Source organism: Oryzias melastigma, linkage group LG16, assembly GCF_002922805.2.
Source record: "Oryzias melastigma strain HK-1 linkage group LG16, ASM292280v2, whole genome shotgun sequence".
NCBI lineage: Eukaryota > Metazoa > Chordata > Actinopteri > Beloniformes > Adrianichthyidae > Oryzias > Oryzias melastigma.
In genome coordinates, this window is record NC_050527.1 from 17,613,432 (window position 1) to 17,637,540 (window position 24,109).

Below are 24,109 nucleotides of genomic sequence, written 5' to 3' on the forward strand. Positions count from 1 at the left end.
TCAAATGCTGCAGTCAGATCCAGTAGTACCAGGACTGAGAGTTTCTGACAGTCAAGGTTACATCTAATATCAGTAACTATTTTAACCAAAGCTGTCTCTGTGCTGTGGTTTGTCCTAAAACCAGATTGATAGTGTTCAAATATGCTGTTTTTATTTAAAAACTCATTCAATTGTATTAAAACTGTTTTTTCAATCATTTTACTTAAAAACTGTAAGTTGGATGCTGGTCAATAATTATTTACATTGTTAGGGTCTAAATTACTCTTCTTCAGCAGAGGCCTCACCATCACCGTTTTAAAGGCAGAGAGGAAGACCCCTGTCTGAAGAGAGTAATTTACAATGTTTAGGAGCTCAGGCTCAAGGGAGTCATAATGCGTTTTTAAAAGTGATGTGGGGATTGGGTCTAAAAGGTATGTGGTTGGCTTTAATTGGGAGAAAACTCGACCGAGTGCCACGGCATCAACCAGAACAAAGCTTTCCAGTGTGTCCTCTGATAAATACAATGCTATTGATTCATTAAAATCAAAGTCCACTTGAGTTAAAAGACTAGATCTAATAGCATTGATTTTACTCCTGAAGTGGTCTGCGAACCTCACACATGTAGCATCTGATGTTGTCATGGAGGACCTCTGAAAATCTCCTTTAGTCAAAGTGTCTATTGTTTTAAAGAGGAATTTTGGATCATTTTTATTTAGTATAATATAGTTTGAGAAGTGGAGGGTTCTAGCTTTTTTTATTGCAGAACTGTACATCCTTTGTTGTTCTTTAAACATTTGCAGATGAACAGTTCGTTTAGATTTCCTCCAATATGGCAGATTTTGACCAATACTCTATCGCCGGGGCTAAACTCTTGGCTTTATGCTTTGCCATCAAAATACTTCTTCTGCTGCTCTTTACCATGTTGAGAAGACTGTTTTGCTTGAGCATAAGCAAGTGAGAGGCAGTCATGCAGGTTCTGGTCTGGGATGTCTGCCAAACATCAGGAGGTATGGGGTTAAGTCGTTTCAAGTGCAATTATCAGCATGTGTCATGGCATCCACATACTCATGCCACCTGGGCTTCTGGTGCAGTTCAAGGATTCCCAGCATGTTCATTAGGGTCCTGTGGAATCTTTCAGTAGTCCCTACCGATTTGTGACTGAGTCCAACACTACTCCCTACCACCCCCATTGGCCTGGGGGTGGTAGGGAGTAGTGTGGGACTTGGTGATGCCCGTACACTTGTGTGAGGTAGAGAGCATCCCGAAGATGGCAAGCATTCCACTAAGGCATGAATAAGCTGGGTTGATCAAGATGCCTGGACATCCACTTATCGATACGCAGAGAGAGCATAGAGAGAGCAGAGAGACAGGCTACCACTTCCTCCGACGTGAATTACTACGCCATGCATATGACGAGAAACATTGCCCTCGAGCAACTCGTTAGGAATCACATTGTCAAGCACGGAAAATGGCCTCCTGTCACTATTGATGATTCTGCGCCATTTCAGCTGAAGAAGGCACACAGGCTGAACCGAGATCCTCCATCCCCAGTGATTGCAAGGAAGTTCAGCACAGTGATGAGTGAGAGATTTCTGCATGTGACGCTTGACAAACTCTTGAAATTTTAACACTTGGATCATTATTCACAGTACTTGAAAGACAAGGCCTTTGTCTTCCGCCCTTCTGCGATTTCCCACTACATCGCACAAGAAGCCAAATGGCTTGACTGGAAGGAAACACGCTTGCTTCTTGTACACTTGCTGCATCATGGGGATGAGCTCGATCTGCCACATTACCTGAATTCTTACATTAGAACTACAGACAACATGGAGGATGTGCTCAATTACCTCACCATTAAACTAGTCCCAAAGGGACCAGCTTAAAGTCGAGGGGATGCCCTTTGGATGCAAATCATACCAAGACAGACACTGGGGGTGTGTTCAGGAAAATGTGAAGCACCTCCTGGACCAATACTATGAGGACCAGACCATGACGCTGGACGATATGTCGCTAATCAAAAGACTCCAGTCTTTCCCCAACCTCACAAGGTTATACGCTGGCTGGAAGGTTCTGTACATCAACTTTGATGTGACAGGTTGGTGCGGTAACTTCCGCCACAAAACTGCCGAGCCACTGAGCGCAGATATATTGGACACAGGGTATGGCACACAAAATTTCTTTAGGAAAACTCAGCTTGCGTACGAGCATATCTTTTTTTTACCTGCCCGGTAATAAAGGGACCTATTATTGGGAAGGGCAGCACACAGGAATCAAAGGACTTAGCCAGTACACTTGGATGCTCACATATATTCCACAGATGCGTTATGCGCTTCGTGAGTTTGGCTTGCACTATTATGTGATGGCATACGGTGATGACTACAAAGCACCCCTCTCGATTCCTCATGCCCAGTGCTCTGTGGACATGTCAGTGTTTAAACAGTGCGTGGTGTCAGCAGTGGCTGATACAGCTCGGCTCAAGTTTGCTGAGAATATGAAGCACTTTGACAGCTACGGGTCTGAAGTGTATATCAGCTTCTGCAAAAGCGCTTCTGTTAGAGGTGTTGAGATGCCGCAGGGGCTCAGGAAAATCCAAAAGTGTTACAGAGCAACAAACAAATTCCTCCCTAAACTTGACGATTACATCTCATCTGCGTTCAGCAATGCACACGCTGCCGCGAAAGCAATGCCATATACCTACCCAGCGTACACCATGGCTCTGTTCTGGGGATATCTGCATCTATGCTCCCACGAGGTTTGGGAAGCATCTTCAAATGCAGAACTCCACTGCGCAATGATGGTGCCTCCCTGCGTGGATGGACAACCTATCCTCATACTGGTAAACTTCCACACTCGAGCTGAGAATGACCATCTGCCGATGTTTCTCGACCTTGTCCTACAGGTCATGAAGCTCGACCAGGAGCTAGGCAATCTGCTGTCTCATGCCCTCTCCTTTGAAGTGGCAGAAGACTGCTTTGAGATGCTGCTCAGAGACCCCTACACTTACATTTACACTGATAGTCTTTCCCACAACTCCTGCTGCTCTACAGAAAATAAGTTCTAAGAAACGAGATAGGGTTTTTAGATTGTGGCTGAAAGCTGCATGATAATAATGATGATAATAATAATAAGATAATTAAAACATCACTGGAAATGGTTTTACAAAATATCTAAAATATGAATAAAGTGGGACTTAAATGTAGTAATTTTTCACAACACCTTTACTATCTATATATATTTTTTAAATGATAAAAATTGTTTATCTTCAAACCACACCATGTACAGTACTCCTTTGTTATATCGTTAATGTTTACAGCCTTACTAGGATATGTATATTCTATAAATCAGGCAGAATTTGGTTATTTCTGATGTTATTTAAGCACATTGAAGCTTCTGTGATTTTTTTTATTTTTTTTACTGTTTTGGCTGTTGATCTAGACAATTAATCTCTGTACAGTGTCCTGTACAGAATGTGTTGAGTTTGATCGTAATCAGATCTTTTATTTCATTCTACAACACTGGACTAAATTTTCTATGAAGATTTGAACTTGAAGTTTAAACAAGAGAGAAAAGTCTGAAAATGTTCATGTCTTTCTGAGAAAAGTGTATCAAGTGTACATGGGGGTTAAAACAGCTGTAATCCTACTTTGCAGATTTCACCTCTGCCGGGTAATTTTTAGATAGTAAATCTCATTATAAATGAAGGAACAATGTTTTGTACATATTAGCTGGTTGTCAATGATGATCTTTACTTTGAAACCAGAATTCAAAATGCGTATTTCGGGCCATTGTGTGCCATGGTTTTCCCCTCTTTCGACAGCCACCGCAGTGGTTAACTGATGAACTGAACAGTGGAGGTCGAGGGAACAGCAAAAATCAAAGAATGAATGTGTGAAGATGAGGACATTTATCTATGGCCAGTTTTTCTCTTTTTCCTCACATGCAAGCACCACCTCCACAGCCTCATAAATTGTGCAGCGAGGCTGCAGATGGTTGATGGGGAACCTTTAATTAAAAAGAGAGTGAGTACAAGCTAAAAAAGCTCTGTTAAACAAACCTAATTAAAGCAACACTGCTTCCAGATACACACTTCACAGGTAATCCGTCCATTTTTTCCCAGATAAATTAGAAACAATGGATTCCTTGTGTTTAGGGCAGAAAACAACAGACAATAATGACTGAAGCTAATGGCTGCTTTGAGTTCATTTTAAATATTTACCACGTGACTGTTTTTATTTTTTTACTGTTTGGCTGAGAACAGAGGCACCCCGGAGTGTTTATATATATATATATATATATATATATCAGTGATGTGTGGTGAGGTTCACGGCTGGTGAGGCACAGACGTCATCGGTCAGATTTACAAACTTACAAACTTTACAAAGGGATGGAAAGCTCTGAGACTATCTGGCAACACAGAACAGCTTATGAACCATTTGACTGACAACAGATAAAAACGTGTGGTTTAATATTTCATTTCGACATTTTTCTTCTGTTTACAAACTGTTAAATAAAAAAATCACCAAAATTGTTGTTATTGACTTACTTTTACTGATGAATGAAGTCTGTGCTGCTCCTTCTGAAGAAACAGATGAATGTTCTGCTTATAGAAGTCTTCCTTTCTTTCTTCAGTGTTAAAAGTCTCTCTGTCTCAGTAGAGATCACTGTCAGTGACGTGTCTAAACACATTCTTGAGTTTAGGGCTTTAAAAACCAAATCCTCCATTTAGAAATGATGCTAAAAACCATTAAAGAGTAACTGAATGGTTGCACTTGTTTTGCTACTGCTAAATCTATTATTCTTTAGCCGCAGTGTCACATACATTCTCTGGGCTCACCAGCGCCCTCTGTCTTGTGGCATGTGTACTGCGGTGAGGCCAGCGGACTGTCTACCTCACCTAGTATGTTTTTAAAGCGCATTTTTAGAGGATAAAAAGACTAAATGAGTCACAAACTGGTATCAATGAAATCAGACAGATAGTGAATGATTAGACAATTAGGTAATTTTGAAGTATAGCGTATTTTATGAATATTGAAAGACCGAAACAATACAGTGCATGTGTCAGCTGCAGTTCCAGTCAGTGTGTTTGAGATGACCAAGGTGGACCCGGTACTGCGCAGATCGCCTGCAGCGCGGTGTATGTTGGTTAGTTTCTGTCACCGACGTCAAATGTGCGCTGTCATGAAGTATTGCGGGAAAAGGGCGGGTTCAAGGCGCCTTCCTGAGCCAGCCCAGCCAGAAAACAGGCACTGCGCTGGCTTCAAGCCGCCTTGAGGACAACAAAACTATGCATTGTGGGAAACTGTGTCCTGAAAGTTTTTGTAGTTCGACGTGACACTGATCAGGAATAACTGGTGCTAAATGAAGGAAATCTGTGTATTTTGTAACTCTTTCTGGAAGGCAGTGAATCCCTGATGGAAAAAATAAACAAGATTTCTAATAATCTGTGGTTATGTGTGTTACTGTAGTCTTTAAAATTAACTTTAATTTCTAATTTATTTATTTATTTGGGGCAGTGCACATTTTATCTGCTTCACTCTGAAAGATTTTAAAAGTAAAATAAAAGACATAACAGCACAGATCATACTAAGGAGGAGAGGTATATTAAAATTCAACCGAAAGTTAAGGACAACCCCCTACTCCTTGTTCTCGTACAGTCTCGCCGTTGGCCTTCATCTCAGGGACCTTTCCCCGCCCCCTCCTGCAGCAGCTTGGTCTAGCCGACGATGCAGGCGAAGCGCTGGGTCATCTCAAACACACCTAGTGTGTGTGGCGTTGGCTGAGGCGGGGCTCCAGCTGCCTCACCCAGCGCCGTCTTGCGTATTTAAACAGGAAACTCGTAAATTTGCTGCTTTTTTTTTAACCAAAGAAACGTTGAAAACCCTCACAAAAAAGGTAATCATAGAAAAACCATGTCTATAAAACATAACATTTGATGTTGATTTTTAATTTTAAAACGTATATAGACCCTTTTCACGGTGTTATCACACAAAATGGCGACAGGGCAGTCAGCGGGATACGTAACTTCCGGTTAATGGATTTGGACCGGGAAACCGAAGAACTGAACGCTGTTCAACACAGTTTTACATAAATAATAAAAGGTAACATTACCAATTTCAACAGAAAAATGTAAAATATTTATTTTATGAATGGCACGCCAAACAGTATTATCATTTCCTTTCTCAGATCGTTCTCAAATCAAAATTCAGATGCTTAATAATCCTCCAATATTGGATGTTTTATTGAAAATATCAGGCTTTTATTTGAGCAGATATTATTCTATCAGGTTCTATTTTGGTTGATGTTATTTCCACGTATTTTAAGCGCGATCAGCACAAAAACCAATAAAAATTCACGTTGGCCACATTTAATACCTCCAGCAAAGACGCAGGTTAAATGTGTGCAGTTCCTAATTTTATTGTTCTGCGCAGGCCCATCAGGTGAGCAGGTAAGAGTAAAAATATCATTATTGTAGGAGAATCGCAGCAAATAAAGTCTAAGAAAATGTTTCAAACTCCTGTGTGCATATAACAGTATCTAAAAAGTTAGGTGTGTTTGTGTTGGTGGTCACAGGTCCTTCAGTGGCACAGAGCTGAAAACATGTCTCCTGCCATCTTTCTGCTTCACACAGAATAATATCTGCAGTTTCAACCATTAGCCTGAAGGTGCTTCATTTCCTGTGCAACAATAAAACTTTGATTTCCAAAGTAGATCAACTGTTTATAGACCAAGATCTCAACAGTAATTACAACTTGTTTTATCGTGTATAATCTCTGAGAAAAGGATGAGAGGCTGACTGAAAGTGTGCATCAATCAAGTATAACAAACCCAATTATTGTCAGCCCTCCCCTTTTTCCTGCTGCTTGCAGCAATCACATATTTCCCCATGACTCAGTCCTGATATGGCAATTACAGCTGCATAGAGTCTGTGCTAATAACTGCAATACAATCACTTCACAGCGTGTGCGGAAGGAAAGAAGGCCCCCAATAAATAATAACACCCCACAATTTATTTCACGTTGTTATTTTTAGGCTGACTTCTTTATTATTATCAACCTCAGTGTCTGTAAATTCTCAACATCTGTCTCAGCATGCACATGACTGAAGACCTGTGAAAATGAGAAATTATAAAAGGAGGCATGTACATTTTGGGCTTAGGTTAAGGTACTGATCGCAAACCACAACCGTTGGCCATCATGAATTTGAATTTAGCAATGGCATACGAGTGTGAGAGGATTTGTTTAAGGATGTGTCTGTGGACAGGTCTAACCACTTTGATAAAAATCCACACGTAAAATTTATAATTTAATATTCGTTTGTAATTCTATTCCTTTGTGTTTCCTAATCATCCTCCAACTAATTAACCTGTTTTCCTGTCTTTAACCTATGCTCTATCAATACATGCATCCATTCATCTTCCTTTCCGCTTCGTCCCTTTCGGGGTCGCGGGGGTGCCGGAGCCTAACCCGGCTACTGATGGGCTAAGGCGGGGTTCACCCTGGACAGGTCTCCAGTCTGTCTCAGGGCCTCAATCACACACACATACACTCTCACATTCACACCTAGGGGCAATTTAGAGTCACCAATTAACCTATAAGCATATTTCTGGATGGTGGGAGGAAGCTGGAGTCCCCGGTGAAAACCCACACATGCACGGGGAGAACATGCAAACTCCACACAGAAAGGTCCCCAGAAGTTGGTGCATCTGGTTCAGGTCCCCCAGCCGGGACTTGAACCAAGGGCCTTCTTGCAGTGAGGCAAGACCGCTGATCAATGCACCACCGTGCAGCTTTGCCCCTCAATTTTTAAAATCCCACTCAATTCTGTCTGATCCCCCCAAAAAATTCAGAACAAAATGAATGAAAATTAAAATTCGCCTAAAACACAAAAAGTTCAGACAGATATACACCTTGAGTGTCCAAAGCTTATATAAATTAAAGGAACACTATTCTTATTGGGTCTGGCATGAACTGAATTAAACCTGTCTGATAATTTTCTGGTTGGTTAATCAGCTGAGGGCCTCGTTAATCAATTTCAGCTGTATTGGTGTTCATGGAATTAACAACAGGTGCACTTCAGTGGCAACAATTAGAAAACCCTCCAAACAGGACTGGTGTTACATGTGGAGGTCATTTCAAGTTTCTCCCTCTTGATCTTTTTTGGCTGGTTTTCCACTCGTGCTGATTTTGGCTTGATAATTATCTCTACTGGCAGTATGAGGAGATTCCTTAACCCTACAGAAGTTGAACAGGTTGTCCAACTTCTCCAGGATGGCACATCCACACGTGCTGCAGCAAGAAGGTTTAATGTGTCTCCCAGCACAATCTCCAGAACATGGAGGAGATTTCAGGAGACTGGTGGTTATTCTGGGAGAGCTGGACAGGGCCGTAGAAGGTCCTCAACCCCTCAGCAGGACCCATACCTGCTCCTTTGTGCAAGGCGGAACAGGCTGAGCACTGCTCGTGCCCTACAGAATGACCTCCAGAGGGCCACTGGTGTGAATGTCTCTACCCAAACAATCAGGAACAGACTTCATGAAGGTGGCCTGAGGGCCCCACGTCCTGTAGTGGGCCCTGTGCTCACTGCCCAGCACCGTGGAGCTCCACTGGCATTTGCTCAAGAACACCAGAATTGGCAAGTCCACCACTGGCGCACTGTACTTTTCACAGACGAGAGCAGGTTCACCCTGAGCACCTGTGATAGACGTGAAAGAGTCTGGAGAAGACAAGGAGAACATTATGCTGGCTGCAACGTGGTTCAACATGACAGGTTTGGTGGTGGGTCAGTGATGGTCTGGGGAGGCATATCCATGGAGGGACGCACAGACCTCTACTGCCTAGGAAATGGTGCTCTGACTGCCTTAAGGTATCCAGATGAAATCCTTGAACCCATTGTCAGACCCTACGCTGGTGCAGTAGGTCCTGGTTTCCTCCTAATCCACGACAATGCCCGGCCTCACGTGTCAAGAGTATGCAGGCAGTACCTGGAGGATGAAGGAATTGAAACAATTGAATGGCCTTCACCATCCCCTGACTTAAACCCAATAGAACATCTCTAGGACATTATGTTTGGGTCCATTAGGCGCCGCCATGTTGCTCCTTAGACTGTACAACAGCTCAGGGATGCCCTCACACAGATCTGGGAGGAAATGCCACAAGACACCATCTATCGTCTCATTAGGAGCATGCCGCCACGTTGTCAAGCATGCATACAAGCTGGTGGGGGTCACACAAGATACTGAAAAGCATTTTGAGTTGCAGAAATGAAGTTTTGGAAAAAATGGACTAGCCTGCCACATCTTCATTTCACTCTGATTTTATGGTGTCTACACAATTGAGGCCTCTGTAGGCCGAAAACTTTTATTTCCATCAAAAGACTCCTAAGACACTGCCCTGTTGTTATTTGTATGGATATGCAACTTCATATTGAGATCTGATGTATCTAATGTGTTTCTTTGAAGTGCTCCTTTAATTTTTGTGAGCAGTATATATTCAAGCAAACGTGTCTATCAGGACCTATCATTCCTACATGCGTACAAAGATACTGTGTGCAAAGGTGAACAGATGCCTGAGTTCAGTTGTTTGCCTGTATTCTACTGTGGACGAGGATGTAATGAAATGTAGAGAATAAAATAAAAGTGGAGGGTCTCCCACTAACCCCCACACCAAGCCCACCCCCTCCAGAAGGGGAGTTAACAGAAGCCTCCCAGACCAGAGTCGTAAGAACCACTGCAAGAGCCCCCGGCGCTAAAGACCAGAGAAGGAAAAGAGTATTGAGAGCCCATGCCAGCCCAGCCAGAAAACAGCCCCCTCACTGTCAAAAATGCCATGGGAAATGGACTCATACTATTTTTAAAGTAGAATTGCTATAGCAGGTGTCTATATTTAGCATCAAATCTCTTTGTGAAAATATACACATTCTTTTTTTGGAGAAGTATATTTGTGGTGATGACTGGATGTTTTTTCTGCAAGCTTATCTCCTCGGCAGTTCTTTCTGTGGCAGATATTTAGGTAACATGATAATCAATGCCATTTAATTTCCTCCAATATATCTCTTTTAAAGGATTACCAAACAATAAATCAACTTTTTTTTGTCTGTTGACCTCTATAAATGAGGCTTTTAAAGGGCTTTCTTTTGGTCATTGCTAAAGTTTTTGACAATTTAAAATAAACTTGCTTAATTCCTGAAGTTACGGTCTTCTGTTGATATGCTGCCCCGTATAGGCTAAAACGAGATATTACAGTTAAATTTTGTGATTGGTCAACTGGTGTGAGTCTCGTTTCAGGAGTCTCACGTCATCAAGCTCTGTTCTCCAGTATATGATTCTGTAACGATCAGCCATTATCGTGTTAGCTTTAGCATGGCTCAACGGTGTATTGCCTTCCGTTGTCAAAAATCTTCTGGCTTACACAACTTTCCAGTGGACTTGGAAGTTAGTTAACAGTGGTTGAGTCCAACTGACATTAAATCCAGAGAACTCTGTCCTGATGATGGATTTTCAATGAACATTTCGCTGGGGATTGTTTGTTTATTAGCTATGGTGCTAGCGTCAGTTTACCACTCTCAGATAGAGGTCCGCTTCAGTCTGGACCATGAGCGCCTGCCTTAGGATAAGGGGAAGGAGAAAAATCCTCAGCCTCCACAGGAAGAAACACAAAACCTTCACATTGTTGGCTTTTCCTTTTGTTTTATTTTTCGTTCTCAGTATTTAATGTTCACAGAAGAACCAAATGCATGAACAATAAGTTAGGGATGCAGCAACAGATTACAGACTTTTGGTTTGTGGGAACTACCTTTTAAAAAAGTTACAAAAAACAAATAAATAACTACTTTTTAAAAAAGAGTAAAAATGATCCAGGCCCAAATCCAAGTCACAAAATGACAAGTCTGTCATTTTCTTTTTTATTTTGCCCTCTCTCTTGTTTTCTGTGTAGGCTGTAACTTCTCTACAGTTTTCTTTTGAGTGGCATACAGCTGCCTGTACTTTAGGGTTAATTTGTTTTAACAGTATTTAAGGATCTTTGTTTCAATTCTGTGGAGGAGTGTCATCTATACTTTGTTACATTTGACTGCCACTTCTCTGCACTGTGGTCAGTGTTGTTTAGTGATGCTGATTTTTAAGTTTATGTTTGTTTGTGGATTTTTCTCACCTGGGGCCCGTTCCAAGAAGCAGGTTCAACAAATTTAGAGTTCAAACCTGAACATAGAGTCACTGGACTCAAAATTCTCAAACTCAGGGTTTTCGGTTCCAGAACAGCTGAAAATGTTTGATTCAATCAACTTGAAGTTGTTGGAATCAGAACCAGGTGTGAGCGTCGCGACCATTAAAAGCCCTGATCAATGGAGCAAAGACAGCACGATTCACGATGGCAACGGGAACAAACATCTGAGTTTACTACTTCCGGCGGCGGAAATTGATAAGTTCCTTCAAGCATATGCGACTATAGGAGAACATTTTCTGCAAGAAAAGCAACACAGCTGCAGCGGTAGAACAGAGAGAAAATATCTGCAGTTATTTGAATCATTTCTAATAATGAATAAATAATGTCAGGAAGGTTATTTTGTCTCTTGTTGAGTAAGGAATGGTTTTTGATCTGTTACTAATCTAACCAGTAATCTCCGTATTCGCATGAATGACCAGTTTTGGTAAACACCCCCCCCCCCACACACACACACGGATATCACTGCACGCTAAAAAGAAACTGTAGCTGCCTGGCATATGTTAAAAAACTATTTATTTAATTTTAATTATCAAGACTTAAAAAATATTCGCTGAATTCTTTTTTAAGCATAAGAACACTTTCCATAGCCGGGAGTTGAACTCGCTAACTATGCAGTGGGAAGCAGCATTGCTGAAAACTGAGCTAATGTCTGATGTAGACACTGGATGGTGGATGAGTGCAGATGCTTTTCCGGTGTTTGACATTCAATAATTTCTATTGTTAAGGGTTTAAAATAAAGAAAAGAAAACTGTATTTTTTAATAGCGAGTCCCTGGAAAAACTCACTATTTATAATATCGCTGAAATAAAAATGAATTGGGAAACTGCAGTCAGTCGACTCGTGTCCTCCAAATCCTCTACCGACGTAAATAACATTTCCTCTGGATTAATCAGCCTCCTCTCTACATGATCCTCTATGAATGAACATGTCATTTTTATTTCTGAGTGGTGGAAACGTGACGTCTCTAATGTGAATGTTCTCTAAATGTTAATGAGGAACTCATATTTGAACATCTTTCACTTTAAAAAGGGGCGGAGACCGCAGAGAACTCTAAGTTTCCTGAAGAAAACCTGCTACCGACCAGGTTTCGTTCACAGACTCAGTTACCATAGTGATTGATTCTGAGTTCAGCTTAACCCGCTTCTTGGAATGGGCTTGGTTTCGCCCACTTTCCCGGGTTTGAGTTATCTCTCTTTCTGAAACGGAAAACTCCGAAAACTTTTAACTGTGCACTCGTTGATTCACACAAAAACAAACAAGTCTTCAGTCTTACTCTCTGGGCTTGAAAATCAAAAGCGTGTGCTTACCCGGAATTTTTATCGGAAAAGATGATGATGCCATTTCTCCATGCTGGGAGATGGAGACAGGGAAGGTGCACTCCTCTTGCGTAAGGGGAGTCCAGCAGAGCCCCCCTGTGGAGGGGGCTCTGCTGTGCGGAGATATGCCTCATCAGCGCAGCACCTCCTTTGGGTGCAAAAATGTCATGCAAGCATCTTGGGTTGTCTATGTTTTTGTGACGAAAAACAAGAGTGACGTGACTGAAAAAAAAAAAAAAATCGGCGAATACGTGAAACTCCGAACAAAGAAATGAGAATAAGCAGGGGAACACTACATCCACGAGTATTGGAGAGCGACAGACCTGTGTGAACCCCGTATGCTAAAAGCGGGTTCAAAAACCCTACACACATGCCGGGTATGTACATAAGTAGCTGAAATTGTCTCTAGATGTCAATGTGTGGAGTTGTTTGTCTTTGCATGGCCCTACAGCAGACTGGCACACTGTCCAATGTGTATCCCACCTTTTTCCCAACAGTAGCTGTGATAGGCTCCAGCAGCACGGTGACCCCAAAAGGGATTAAGCAAGTTTAGAGAATGTATGGATAATATTTAACTATTTCCGCATGTCAGTGACCTCATTTAAACTATTCGTTATATTCCAGCTATTAAAATTTACAGTAAACAGTCATATGAAATGAATATTCTGTAATAAACACTGAAAATGTCAAACCCCGTTGAAGATCAGAGTGAGAAATTACTCAACAATTGTGCAAAAAAGCTAGAAAGAAAAAAACAGATCCCCATTTTTCTCTGCGTCTGGTCTGATTGCTTGTGTGTGACACAAGGGAAACAAGCACACACAACAGGAGGCTGAGCCGTTAAACAAAAAATCTTATTGGCCAATCAATCAGTCAATTTTTTCCTGCCTGAGCCTGCTTCCACCAAATTAAAGTCCTCACAGCAGAGAAGTCAACTGGTAATTTGTGAGTATAGGGCTTTTGGGTGCTATCCTTCACATGAATTGGAGAACAGTATCACTTGCTGTGGAGAGAAAGAGCTGCACAGACAGACTTCTGGACTTCAACAGGGGAGCTTTAAAATAAAGACATCTTTGAAGGGAGTTATGAAGCGATGCAGTTCCTGGGTCATGCAAACTATTTCACCAAAAGCAATGGTTTGAATGAGTGACATACACATTTTCCCTGAACATTATTGGCCCTGAGCAGCACAAAGAAACTCCTGTGTATTTTACACTTCAGAAAAACAATGAGAATTACTGACTAATAATACCCAGGAAAAAAGTCAAAATACTATCTATCAGCATGAAAAAAAAACATAACCATAGTTCTGCAAAATCCCTCTCAAAATTTCAGAAGTGCTTTTCACTCTACAAAACTGTCGTAATTATTTAGAGCTTGTTGGAGCAATAATGTTTACTCAGAGGAGGTGGCTTTATAACCAAGTTCTGGAATTCCTTTTCTCAAAGCAGAATTCACTCGCAAGTTGGAGAGGGCCTTTTTCTGCAAAGGCAATAGTGGGTTCAAGCCTTTATAAAAAGCGTCCCCTTCCAACTGTGTAGCTTTTATAATCAATTTGATAGGCACCAAGAACATTGTTTGTGGTTGCTTCATTATTCACTGTCAGAAAACACCATTCCTGCAGCACATATACAAGGTGCCACCACAAACAAAGGTTCATAGTTAGAAGCAGCCTGCAAACTCACAAAACCTAAACAAAAACATCATTTTGAATAATTACCAGAACCTTACAGACATCTATGAAGGATCACATTTAAATTTTCACTGATTTCTCTGGGCTTCTGCCTTTCTAAACAAAGCACTTTATTTATTTATTTAATTTTTTTTACTAAGATCTCAACCGAGTGAAAACTGTGCACACACAAATTGATTACATGAGGAAATTGATTAAGGTTTGAGCACCAAGAAATTATGTTTAGTGCATTGCAGCTGACAGTTGGCAGGTGGTCACCTTGTATCTGAACTGATGATGGACAACTATAAAGTGTCTGTGATATTAAAAAATGATATCAGTCCTCCAGAAAGTTCACATTAATTACTTTAGTAAATAAGGTCTATAGTGTTTATCTGAGATACCTGCAATATCCATCAATGGTGATTACCTAAACAAGAATTTTTTTTAGCACGGCTGGATGATGTCAAAGGTGTAAAAGGACCTCTTCAATGATGAATGTGGGGTAACTTTGTTGGCTCTCACAGCAGGTGCACTTGAGTACGTTTGACCCCAGCGTCCTGTTGCTTTTCTGATCCATATTTGACCACAATTAAGAGAATTGTCCTGAGGCCTCCTTGCAGAGGTAGTCAAGATTCAGTCACGCACAGATCAGATGGATTGACTTGTGTGAGTAAGACATTAATAACCTTTTAAAACTCCTTGTCAAAAAGAAAGCATAAAGAAGCTCAAGTGTTCAAAGAAGAAAAATGGCAGAAGTGTGAAACAATTGAAAAGATTTAGACACAGAGGTCGTCACAAAAAAGTCTTACCAGTATAGTGGAGACAATCAGGGACCGATTGGAAAGAGAGTCGGATACGTTGATTGTTTTCCCCCTCTGGTTGTCTGTCATGTTCAGGCCACTTGATGGGTCCCATATACCAATCTGTAAAACGTGAAAACATAGCATTGACTTTACCAGAAAAACATGTCTGGTAAAGTCTTAAACAAATCCTGCAGCACCCCTATTCTCCAGCAACAGTTCTGGGCAACAAAATACGCAAACTCCTTTGGGCACCTCAGTAGGAGCACCCGGGATAGGGTTTGTAATTGCAAATCAACTCTTTAATTCAGACTTCTCAAGGCTCGAGTGCCTCTGAAGAGCTTTTATTGGCAGAGTAAAATATTCATGGAGATGCAACAACACACAGCAAGGTGATCAGAGGTCAGAGGCTGTTGAGAGCCGGGCACTGGTAAGTGTGAGGTGTTACCAGTAGAGAGAATGTCATTCATATCAGCACTGTTAGCAGCCTCCTTTACTACTAGTAATTTCATAAACCTTAATGAAGCGTTAACAAGGGAAATATAATATTCCATTATAAGAAGTTGCTCACATGAGAGCATATAAACACCACTGAGTTCTTGGGGCTAGCAATCAACAGTTGTACTTTTTTCCCCATTAAATTTTCAATGTTAGAAGGCCATCACTGGGGGTTCCAGAACCATTTTATTGGATCATTGGATTTGATACATTTTTACTTTATTTCAAGTGAGTGTTTCAAGCAGAGCAAAGTGGAGCTTACTCTGAGTTTTCTGGCAAGTGGCAGAGTGGAAGTGGCGAGCTGAGCTGTGCCATTCTTTTTGATAGCTCTCCACCCAAATCCTCGCCTATAGAAAAGAGTCTACCTGTACAGCTTTAATACAACTGATGGATGATTGGTATAGATAATTGGATGATGGGAGAATATGCGGTTTGTTTTGCAGCATTTGACATGATTGACCACAATTTACTTTAGCAAAAGCTTGAGCTATAAGGGTTTCAACAGTTTGCTCTAGCTTTAGTGAAAAGTTATTTGTCAAACAGATCACAAAGGGTTTACTTCAAAGGAAGTTTTTCAAAATGGTTATGAGTAGAATGTGGAATACCACAAGGCAGCTGCGTAGGTCCTCTATTCTACATTACTTTCTTCCGGCACTCACCAAGAGCGGACGCTTTTCTCTGAGCTCCCTTATCTATCTCCCTACCAAGGCTCTTTGTCTCGTCTCCCCAGTCCTACTGTGACTACTCTCAGTTTTTCTCATTTTCAAGAAACTGGAGGGAATCAAGAAAATTGACCAGATCTGTGAAATTCTCCGCCATAACGCCGCACCTGGACTTCAGCAGGCAGACAGAAAGCTTTGTCTGTCTGCGAGCAAACAAACATCTCTAATCAGGAACCCTCCCGACTGTACCAAAACAATCCGCCGAAGGTGTGATAAATTGAGCCCGTCGTCATGGTAATCTGCATTCCTCCCCTGCCATGACCTTCCCCATGAATTCAACGCCTTGGTGATGCTTTCTTCCAGACCCCCCCCCCCCTCGACTGTGCCTTAGAGCGCTGTGCTATCGCGCACGGCTGCCACCTGGCTGGACGTGTTGGGAGTCAGTTTGTGGACCTTTTTGACTCGTGAAATTAATGTGCTTCAATGTTGATGTATTTTTGCTTGTACTTTAACTCATGCCGTCCTACTGCGACACGGGGTGAAGATCCCTGATTTTTGACATCCTTCCTTTCCTGTACCCTCATGTGTCTTTTCTGGGCGATAAGCGCTGTCGAGAACGGCTTCTGCCCACCACCTGAATTTCCCCCAGGGTGTGTCCCAAAGGGATTAATAAAGCTATGTCTAATGTCTAATGTCTAATGTCTAATGACCTACCATTAGCTCTTAAATATTAAAAGTTAGCAATGTGTGCTGATGATACCACTTTATCTACAAGAACCATTACAGAACTGCATTCTGTTTTAAATAATGAGTTGAGTATCAGGGTAAATATGCGCCAATACATACAAACTCAAATAATACACACACGAGCTATAATCCCACACACAAGTTCAATTCACACACATGTAAAACTGAATGTGGAGTTGCCGGAGAAAGAGTTACATGTGAGAAAAATGTGTACTTGTGGAATATAATGTGGGAACTTGCTTGACAAAAACCTTAACTTGTGTGTAAAAATGTTACATGTGAAGAAAAATCACACACTCAAGATTTAACTTGAGGTTGTGGAGAAAAACGCAACTTGTAAGACTGTGTTAAAAAAATGTTTTACTTGTAGCTTCAGTTTTATTCTGTAGAAGAGTCTCAGAGTGTTTTGGACTTTTGACACACCCCCATGTGAAAGATATATGACAAAGCTAACTTGCAGGGAGGAGGAGTCAGGCAGGGGGAACTCTCATTAGAAATCAACCAATCAGAGGACGGGGATCAGGAGGGCTATTTCTTGTTCAGCAATGGCGCACCAAGCTGGAAAAAAGTATTTTTAAATACTATTTTGACATTTCCCTTCGTTGTTTTTCTGTAGTAAATAAACTCTTACCAACAATGGATATCAAAAACCAGCCTCGTTAAGATGATTATGCGCTCAAACTTAATAAACATCAAAGGTATTTAGTTTTAACATGGTGACGCAGTGGAGCTAGCAAAGCGCTAACTCCAGCCAACAAGACCAAGGGAATAGTTCATATGTTTCTTCTCTATGGTAGTCATGGGAATATTAATAGTACTAAGAAATGGTCAATATAGTCCCGATTCTCAGCTGAGTTATTTATTCACAGAACTGAAGTAGTATAAAAAGTATTAGCCGCCGCAACCGGCCATTACATCTACCCCCCTCTGATCTGGGCGTTTTAACATAGCTGGTCTGTAAACGAGATGAACACTCCTACATAAATTTGTAACAGTTACAATTCCGTCTCATGCACCAGCCCTCCCTTTATTTCCCTGAAACCCAAACTTACCGCGTTAAAACTAAATACCTTTGATGTTAATAAAGGCTGAGCCATAATCACTTAATGAAGCTGGTTTTAGATATCTGTTTTCGATGCATATTGCATCTCCCCTTTTCTCTTCTTCATCCTCTCCTTTAGAGGATTTGGTCTGCTCATCTTCATCTGCACTTAGGATCTTCCTCTTAAACATCGGATTCATTTTTTGCAGCATGTTTATTTTTTTATTTACTTTTTCTTTGAAAGAATATGCTGCTTTATTTCACCATGCCAACATTTGCTTTTTCTGTCTTGAAAAAAATTCATATTGAATTTAAAATGACTAATCACAATAGTTATGAGAACTTTATTAATCATTTATTCTTCTTGTTCCGCTGCACCTCCGTGTAGCATACACATTAATGATCAGATGACTGTGAATGAATTGAATGCACCTGAACAAAAAATCAAACGCACCCCATTACACGCATATCCGGTTTGGATTTGTTTGCAGACACCGCTGTCTCTTTCCCGGGTTGTCGCACACCAACGCCCGGTTTGGGATTCCTCTGTGCCCCCACACCCCCCACCCCCCAGCCCCCGGACCGCTGGGTGTGCCCGGCTCATCATCCCCCGACGCGCCTGTTAGGAATATCGGGGATCTGCAGCCAGCCGGACCAGGACGCAGCGCCGCAGGCCAGCTGGATGCAAACCGGAGCCAATTCGGGGACCCCTAAGTTAATGGGAGCGAACGGCGTGTTAGGGGGTGATGAACTGGGGACACCCAGAAAGTCAGCACGGGAGGGGGAGGGATCCCGAACATCAACATGTCAACATGGGATGACCCGGAAACGGAGACGTGATGTTACAGAAGCAAGACAGCCCAGATCAAGAAAGAGAGATGCAGAGGATTTCATCAACTGGCCGATGCGCCAATAAAACTATTCTCTTCTTTTCCTTTGGGCTTTTCCCTTCAGGGGTCGCCACAGTGAATCAGTTTCCTCCATCTAAGCCTGTCTTCTGCATCCTCCACTCTAACACCAGCCACCTTCATGTCTTCATTCACTGCATCCATAAACCTCCTCTTTGGTCTTCCTCTAGACCTCTTTCCTGGCAGCTCTAGACTCAGCATCCTTCTACCAATATATTCACTGTCTCTCCTCTGAACATGTCCAAACCATCTCAGTCTGGCCTCTCTGACTTTATCTCCAAAACCTCTAACATGTGCTGTCCCTCTGATGTATTCATTCCTGATCCTATCCATCCTGGTCACTCCCAAAGAGAACCTCAGCATCTTCATCTCTGCTACCTCCAGCTCTGCTTCCTGTCTTTTCTTCAGTCCCACTGTTTCTAGTCCAAACAACATGGCTGGTCTCACCACAGTCTTGTACACCTTTCCTTTCATTTGTGCTGAAACTCTTCTGTCACACATCACACCTGACACTTTTCTCCACCCATTCCAACCTGCTTGCACTCTCCTCTTCACTTCTTTTCCACACTCTCCATTACTCTGTACTGTTGACCCTAAATACTTAAACTCCTCCACCTTCTTTATCTCTTCTCCCTGTAACCTCACTCTTCCACTCTGGTTCCTCTCATTCACACACATGTACTCTGTCTTACTGCGGCTAACCTTCATTCCTCTCCTTTCCAGGGCAAACCTCCACCTCTCTAACTCCACCTCCACCTGTTCCCTGCTCTCACTACAAATCACAATATCATCTGCAAACATCATAGTCCATGGTGATTCCTGTCTAACCTCATCCGTCAGTCTGTCCATCACCATTGCAAACAGGAAGGGGCTCAGAGCTGATCCCTGATGTAATCCCACCTCCACCTTGAACTCCTCTGTCACCCCTACAGCACACCTCACCACTGTCTTACAGCCCTCATACATGTCCTGCACTGCTCGGACATACTTCTCTGTCACTCCAGACTTCCTCATACAATACCATAGTTCCTCTCTGGGCACTCTGTCATAAGCTTTCTCCAGATCTACAAAGACACAGTGGAGCTCTCTCTGACCTTCTCTGTACTTCTCTATCAACATCCTCAAAGCAAATGTTGCATCTGTAGTGCTCTTTCTTGGCATGAAACCATACTGCTGCTCACAAATGTTCACTTCTGCTCTTAGTCTGGCTTCCACTACTCTTTCCCACACCTTCATTGTATGGCTCATCAGCTTTATTCCTCTGTAGTTACCACAACTCTGCACATCTCCCTTATTCTTAAAAATGGGCACCATCACACTTCTCCTCCATTCCTCAGGCATCTTCTCACCACCTAAGATCCTGTTGAACAACCCGGTCAAAAACTCCACTGCCATCTCTCCTAGACACTTCCATACCTCCACAGGTATATCATCAGGACCAAGAGCCTTTCCACTCTTCATCCTCTTCAAAGCCCCTCTCACTTCACCTTTACTAATCTTTCTTACTTCCTGCTCCACAACCGTCACCTCTTCTACTCTTTGTTCTCTCTCATTCTCTTCATTCATCAACTCTTCAAAGTATTCTTTCCATCTTTCCATTACACCACTGACACCTGTCACCACATTACCATTCCTATCCTTGATCACCCTAACCTGCTGCATGTCCTTCCCATCTCGATCTCTCTGCCTTGCTAGTCTGTACAGGTCAGTCTCTCCCTCCTTACTACCCAACCTAGCATACAAGTCATCATAAGCTCTTTGTTTGGCCTTTGACACCTCTACTTTCACCTTACGCTGCATCTCCCTGTACTCCTGTCTACTCTCCTCAGTCCTCTCAGTGTCCCACTTCTTCTTAGCTAGTCTCTTACTCCGTATACACTCCTGCACCTCCTCATTCCACCACCAAGTCTCCTTATCAACTCTCTTTCCTGATGACACACCAAGTACACTCCTACCTGTCTCCCTGATCACATTAGCTGTAGTTATCCAGTCATCTGGGAGTACCTCCTGACCACCCAGAGCCTGTTTCAACTGTTTCTTAAAAGTCATGCAACAATCTTCTTTTTTCAGCTTCCACCAGTTTGTCCTCTTCTCTGCCTTTGCCCTCTCTTTCTTCATCTTCTTCACCACCAGAGTCATTCTACACACCACCATCCTGTGCTGTCTGGAAACACTCTCACCAACCACTACTTTACAGTCACTGATCTCCTTCAGATTACACCGTCTACACAAGATGTAGTCTATCTGTGTGCTTCTACCTCCGCTCTTATAGGTCACTCTATGTTCCTGTCTCTTCTCAAAGAATGTATTCACTATCGCCATTTCCATCTTTTTTGCAAAATCAACCACCATCTGTCCTTCTACATTCCTCTCCTGGATACCAAACCTGCCCATCACCTCCTCATCACCTCGGTTTCCTGCACCAACATGACCATTGAAATCTGCACCAATGACAACTCTCTCATTTCCAGGGATGCTCATCATCACTTCATCAAGATCCAACCAGAACTTCTCCTTCTCTTCCAGCTCACATCCTACCTGTGGGGCATACCCACTAACAACATTGAACATGACACCCTCCATTTCTATCTTCAGACTCATCACTCTATCTGACACTCTTTTTACCTCCACAACACTCCTAACAAACTCCTCCTTTAGGATAACTCCTACTCCATTTCTCTTCCCATCTCCACCATGATAGAACAACTTGAACCCTGCTCCTAAACTTCTAGCCTTGCTACCTTTCCACCTGGTCTCCTGGACACACAGTATGTCTACCTTTCTCCTCTGCATCATGTCCACTAACTCTCTACCCTTTCCTGTCATAGTTCCAACATTCAAAGTTCCAACTCTCAGTCCAACACTAGTGACTTTCCTCCTCTCTCTCTCCCTACGAACCCGCCTTCCTCCTCTCCTTCTTTCACCAACAGTAGTCCAATTTCCACCTTCACCCTGTCGGTGAACAGCACCGATGGCGGTCGTTGTTAACCCGGGCCTCGACCGATCCGGTATGGATTTAGTAAAGCTCTGCCTTCTCTCAGCTCGGGTGTCAATTTTTTTTCTTCCATTAGAGCGACCGCGGCTTCTGTCATGTGATTTCTCTAGTCGGAGCAGCATTCTGCCTCCAAATCTTTTACTGAAACACCGCTCTTTCAGAGTCAGAATCAGAAGCAACTTTATCGCCAAGTATGTTTCCACATACGAGGAATTTGTCTTGGTGATGATGGTGCCCAAGACGCACCAACACACCAAGGCAGCCATTCGCGGCACAGAGCACAGGAAACGAACAATAAATAAATAAATTTGAAATGCACACAAAAAATGCACAACAAATGTACCACAAACAACACAAATGTACATTCAAGCATGGAAAATCTCCTGATGGAGGTTTCCACCCCTGCTTTTTCCTCAGTGATTATCAGTTAAGGCGAGTGACGGAAGGACGGACTGGAGGACGATTAAACTGCCAACAGTATTTCAGCGGCATGTTTTCTGTTGGCCTGGTCAAAGTCCGGCTTACCGCCTCCTTTCTCCGTCGTCCCCTTTCCGTCGCCGCTATCCGGCCGACCGCTCTGCCGGTGACCGAACTCGAAGCCGATCCGCAGTTCTGCCGATCCGCAGCTCCACCACCTGGAGGTGCGGCAGGACGTCTGGGATCCACTCGACCACAAACGAACCAACCCCCAAACGTTCAGCCAGTCCGACTCCGTAGAATGGGCTCAGCTCCATGGGCCCCATGGCTTGAGGGCGGTCTGCTCTGGATCCGTCAGGCTGCTCCAGCCCGGGCTGCGGGGCGGGGCCTCGGAAGTCCGAGCACGAGCCGACGGCGCCGCCAGCACCCCCTGAGCTGGGAGCAAAAATTCAGGAAACAAATCCGCTGGGGTTGCTGCCCCGATGCTCACGAGCTCCACCCCAGCAAAAGCACCGAGTGAAAGCAGAGTTTTAAAAAAAAATAAAAAGAAGCAGCGCGCAACAACACACCAAGGTGGCCATTCGCGGCACCAATGGTAAAAAAAAAAAAAAAAAAACCTCACCTCTGGGTAAGAGTAGAGCAATATTTACTACAGAAAAACAACGAAGGGAAGTGTCAAAATAGTATTTGAAGAGACTTTTTTCCAGCTTGGTGCGTCATTGCTGAACAAGAAAGCCCCCACCCCCAATCCCAGTCCTCTGATTGGTTGATTTCTAATGAGAGTTCCCCCTGCCTGACTCCTCCTCCCTGCAAGTTAGCTTTGTCACAAATCTTTCACATGGGGGTGTATCAAAAATCAAAAACACTCTGAGACTCTCAAAGTGTTTGTGTGAAACTCTTCAACAAAAACATAAACGCAACACTTTTGTTTTTGGTCCCATTTTTCATGAGATGGACTTAAAGATCTAAAATACATTCCAGATACACAATATTACCATTTCTCTCAAACATTGTTCCCAAATCTGTCTAAATGAGTGATAGTGAGCACTTCTGCTTTGCTGAGATAATCCATCCCACCTCACAGGTGTGCCCCATCAAGATGCTGATCTGACATCAGGATTATTGCACAGGTGTGCCTTAGACTGCTCACAATAAAAGGACACCCTGAAATGTGCAGGTTTTTTGCTTTATTAGGGGTGCAACAATGCAGTGCAACACATCTTCTTTGCATGGAGTTTATCAGATTGTCAATTTTGGCCTGTGGAATGTTGGTCTACTCCTCTTCAATGGCTGTGCGAAGCTGCTGGATATTAGTGGGAACTGGTACACGCTGTCGTATACGCCTTGTGTCAAAGGTGGGCCTCGAGGCCAGCGAGGGCATGTAGGGGCGGGAAGTGAGGACAGTGATTGTACATGTAGGCGGGCAACGAAAGTGGCGACGGTGCATATGCGAGGGTGGCGGGGGTGCGTATGGCGTGGGCGGGTAGCGGGCTCTCCTTTCACACACAGCTGCCTTCAGATATCTTATTATGTTTTGTTATTTGAGGTGGTGTCCTTTCAGTAACAATACTAAGTGAAATTGGTCCCTGACCCATTCTCTCCACTCTCACAATATCTATTTGGTCATATGGTACTTCCTGGTTACAAGGTACAAAAGCACACAAACTCTGTGTGGGTTTGCTAGGTATGTCTAGCTGAGGCCTCAATTGGAGAGGTGTTTGACTGCTACATTTAGGAGAAGTCAGAACAGATTCAGAAGGATGTTGGGGAAATTGTTTCCAAGTGGACAATGTTTTCCACCTCTCTTGTCTTATGCAGTTGTTCAGAACTGTGGCCATAGGTTTGCTGGTG

At 42.8% G+C, this 24,109-nt stretch overlaps 1 protein-coding gene across 3 annotated transcripts in view; it reads right to left on the minus strand.

Moving 5' to 3' along the window:
* Positions 1–24,109, minus strand: part of grik2 (glutamate receptor, ionotropic, kainate 2) — a 382,659-nt gene that overhangs the window by 151,054 nt on the left and 207,496 nt on the right. For all 3 annotated transcript variants that reach the window (XM_024267614.2, XM_024267615.2, XM_036215863.1), the window contains one exon: positions 14,999–15,112. In XM_024267614.2, coding sequence (XP_024123382.1) covers positions 14,999–15,112 — 114 coding nt within the window. The remainder of the gene's footprint in view (positions 1–14,998; positions 15,113–24,109) is intronic.